Raw genomic sequence first — 473 nt, 5'->3', positions numbered from 1 at the left:
CCCCACTACAGCTACAACGCCCTCATCATGATGGCCATCCGGTCATCCCCCGAGAAGCGCCTCACCCTCAGCGGCATCTACGAGTTCATCATGAAGAACTTCCCGTACTACCGCGAGAACAAGCAGGGCTGGCAGAACTCCATCCGCCACAACCTCAGCCTCAACAAGTGCTTCGTCAAGGTGCCGCGCCACTACGACGACCCCGGCAAGGGCAACTACTGGATGCTCGACCCTTCTGCCGAAGAAGTGTTCATCGGAAGCACGACGGGCAAGCTGCGGCGCCGCTCCACCGCCGCCTCCAGGAACCGCCTCGCCGCCTTCAAGCAGTCGCTGCTCGGCCGCTTTGGCTGCTACTCGCCGCTGGGCCTGGCGCCCTACGCGGCTGCGGCGGCTGCGGCCGGCCTCGGGGGGCCCCTGGCCTCGCTGCCCGGGGCGCTCTCCGGCGGCCTTGCCTCCGCCCCCCTCTACCAGCA

At 67.2% G+C, this 473-nt stretch overlaps 1 protein-coding gene across 1 annotated transcript in view; it reads left to right on the top strand.

Annotated features, from left to right (window-relative positions):
- The window catches only part of LOC119581999 (forkhead box protein G1-like), a gene marked incomplete at its 3' end in the record, with an annotated part of 731 nt that extends 508 nt beyond the window's left edge, over positions 1 to 223 (top strand). Inside the window, 1 exon segment of the mRNA XM_037930195.1 lies at positions 1 to 223. Within this exon segment, the coding sequence (XP_037786123.1) occupies positions 1 to 223 (223 nt within the window).
- Positions 224 to 473: the final 250 nt, after the last annotated feature.

The sequence above is a fragment of the Penaeus monodon genome, chromosome 15, assembly GCF_015228065.2.
Source record: "Penaeus monodon isolate SGIC_2016 chromosome 15, NSTDA_Pmon_1, whole genome shotgun sequence".
Lineage (NCBI taxonomy): Eukaryota > Metazoa > Arthropoda > Malacostraca > Decapoda > Penaeidae > Penaeus > Penaeus monodon.
The sequence above is the reverse complement of the archived record's forward strand: the minus strand, read 5'-3'. Positions and strand labels throughout refer to the sequence as shown.